Source organism: Antedon bifida, chromosome 2 (genome assembly GCF_963402885.1).
Source record: "Antedon bifida chromosome 2, ecAntBifi1.1, whole genome shotgun sequence".
In the NCBI taxonomy this organism is placed as follows: domain Eukaryota; kingdom Metazoa; phylum Echinodermata; class Crinoidea; order Comatulida; family Antedonidae; genus Antedon; species Antedon bifida.
This window is the reverse complement of record NC_136227.1, coordinates 16477995-16481332: the sequence shown is the minus strand read 5'-3', so window position 1 is coordinate 16481332 and position 3338 is coordinate 16477995. Positions and strand designations below refer to the sequence as shown.

At 31.4% G+C, this 3338-nt stretch overlaps 1 protein-coding gene across 1 annotated transcript; it reads left to right on the top strand.

The window, feature by feature from the left end:
- Window positions 1-294: 294 nt before the first annotated feature.
- On the top strand, window positions 295-3064 carry LOC144835169 (uncharacterized). The gene is made up of 3 exons (XM_078690230.1): window positions 295-519; window positions 1915-2077; window positions 2411-3064. Exons 1-3 carry the CDS (start codon window positions 372-374, stop codon window positions 2775-2777), a joined length of 678 nt encoding a protein of 225 aa, XP_078546356.1. The 5' UTR covers window positions 295-371; the 3' UTR covers window positions 2778-3064.
- Window positions 3065-3338: the final 274 nt, after the last annotated feature.

Sequence of the window (3338 nt, the reverse complement as noted above, 5' to 3'; positions counted from 1 at the left end):
AATATAATAATTACATCTACTTTACTTCCAATTCTGTGCATACCCACCTTCAGCGTCCTGTGTTCCTATGCAACACAACAGACGACACTGCGACAGGCACTCCGTTTGCCTTTGCGCCTAAACGCCCAACTAGCCTAGGAGAGGAGGAGAGTATTATTCGTACGCCAGCACTAGACCTAGCTGTATTCGTGATTTCTAACTAGCATTATTATTAGAGTATTATTCGTTATCCAGAGGTAGGCATGTAGGCTAGCTTATTATTAATATTATTTATAATATTAATAGGCCTAGGCCTAGCCCTATCATTAATTAGTTTAGGAAGGCTAATGTAGTTTTAATAATAAGGTTTCTTTTGTTTATTTTTAGAAAGAATGGATGACTCTATGATTGAACAATTAATAATGGAGGTCCAAAATAATTCGATACTGTATAATTTGGGGGATAAATCGTATAAAGACAATAGAAGAAGAAAAATGGATATTTGGAACGAAATTGCCACGAAAGTTGGATTGGAATCTGGTAAGTGATATAAATACAGTATTCATATTAAGAGTGTACACTACAATTGGTGTATGTATTTACAGAAAAATGTACAATACTGTTCAGTATAGGCCTAGGCCTAGGTATATAATTATGATTGGTGTAACATTTACAAGAAATGTTGTACAGTTGTGTAACAGTAAAAATGAACAATATTTCTATTTTGTGTACTTTTTATGTTAACCCTTTCAATATAAGATTTATACTTATAGGCCTAGGGTAGATGTACCAGACTTCGGCAATGTGCCAAACTTCGGCAGGTTGTATTTATATTAGTCATAATTAATTAAATAATTGATATTTTTTGTTTATCTTAACGTATAATATACTTTATTTATAGGTGGTAAATAAAAACCACCGATCGTTTACTAGACATCAGCGAAACATGTCTGCCAGTAGCCATAAAAACTGAAACCTGAAAACCGGAAGTGACATTTCAGCAAAATAGACCAATGAGCTAACACGTGACTGTTCCATTTAAAGTTCCAGGGCATGAAAAATTACACACGAGGGACACGTCTGGGATTGAAATAGGCTCCTACTGTAGTGTAGCAACATTCCAGAATATTCCATTTTCAAACCAATGAAAAAATATAGGGTTTATGAGGGGTGTTAAGATGTTTGGTTGATAATTAATGATATGTGCCAGACTTCGGCACCTAACGGAAATAACTAATTAAATTAAATTGTTTGCAATGTTGTTTATTAATTTTTTTTCAAAATATAATTGTTGGTAAAATAAAGTTAATATTGCTGTTTTTTGACTCATTTATTTCACATCTGGCCATGGCTAGGCCTAGCCTAGCTAGGCCTGCTATTTCATCGACGATCGATTGCGCAATCGCTCGCGCGTAATTCCAGGGCTTGCTTGGGCAGCGTATGCCGAGGATTGGCACACACATGCCGAGGTTTGGTACATAAATAAAAAACACATTTTTTATTATTGTTTGTTAATTATAAATATTTATTTGATAATTTACACTGTATTTACTACTTATATAAATACTAAAAACTCTACCAAAAAATATTTTGTGATGCTTTTAAAAAATACACGTAAATAACGAATTTCCCTGTAACCTGCCGAAGTCTGGTACATCTACCCTAGTCTAATAACAATACAATATACATTATTGTACACATTTATATTATTCAATAATCCCCATAATTCTGCATTTGATCCATACTGTATATTGTTTAATTTTTTACCTGTATTGTTATATTTAGCAGTGAATATGATTCATTTTATTTTAGTTTTAATATTCACAGTATTTTAACTAGATGGCTAAATCAGTCAAAACTAATGACTGGTATATTCGGTGTGATACTACATATTCTTGAATAGAATATTAATTATTTAAAATTTTCTTTATTTAGGGCAAATTGCTTCCAAAAAATTTACAAACATTAAAGATGCGTATGTGGCCTACTTAAGAAAAATTAGAGAAGGCAGAAGCGGACAGGGCCTGACTGGAAAAATCAGGAAATACAAATGGGCAGATCAACTGCAGTTCCTGAATGCATTCGTGACCACTAGGAGGTACAGTACTGTACACTAAATTGGTTCATTTTAAATAAACTGTTGAATCAAATTCAAAATAATTGTTTTAAGAATTGAAAATTCTAAAAATACTAACTAATTGAGCAAGAACTATTCTTCTATTTCTTTGACACACACAAGATCATCATTGTGTTTTGGTTGTGTGTTTCCTTCACTTGTCTCACAACAAATAAATTAAAAAAATTGTAATGTTGTTGCCTTTGGTGGTTATGTGCGCTATGATACATTTTTTACTATGATACTTTTACGTTATTTTATACTTTAGGGCAGATTGCATCAAAAAATATAACTGTATTTTTGTTCTACTTTCAGAAGTACAGGAAATTTGCCAGACACCGATGTCAGTGGCATATGCAACAATGAGTTACTAAGCGGCATCGTGGATGGTGTCATTGATGATTCTGAGACAACAAATTCATTACCAGTTTTGGCAGACTCCGATTCAGAGGCTAGTACAAGCAAGTCAGCAACAAAAAGAAAATCATCTGATATTAATACTTATATAGTTGATTACATTGACAGCAAGAAGGGGGTTAAGAAAGATGCCTTAACACATTTTTTTGATTCAACTTGCCATACTGTTAGAGCATTCCCTAAACTTAAGCAAATAGAGATTAAAAAAATAATTAGTGATGCTGTTTTGAAAATTGAGGAGGAATTAGCAATGATTGAAGAATGAATGAAGTAAGTATGTTTAAAGATGTATTGTCCCCCTGAAAAAAATTGTTAACATAATAGTTATCCACTTTGACCAAAAATTTGATTTAAAAAAAAATGTATTTACCTGAAAAAACTGTAATTTAAAGCAAAAAAATTTCAAATTGGCTGCCAGCCAATGAGTTTTTGGTTGAATTTACCCATTTATTTTGTCATTTTATAAGTGAAAACATTTGTTTTTTCTACTGAAGTGATTAACTTTATTAAAACTACAAAATAACATTCAAAGTCTGATTTAATTAATCTTCATTTTTCATGTTTTTGGGGGACAATATATCTTTAATTAGACAAAAAACTCTTGAATATTAAAAAATGAAACAATATATCTTTAACTAGACAAAAAACTATTGAATATTAAAAAATGAAAACTTGTATGTTGTTTTTCTCTTCTTTTTTTAATGGACAAACGACTTTCTCTCAATTTACTTTGCATGGCTGAAACATACGCTATCCTCAGACACAAAAATCATTTGTTACGCGAGTAACAATAATTATCAACAATAATAATAACCATCCTATTAAA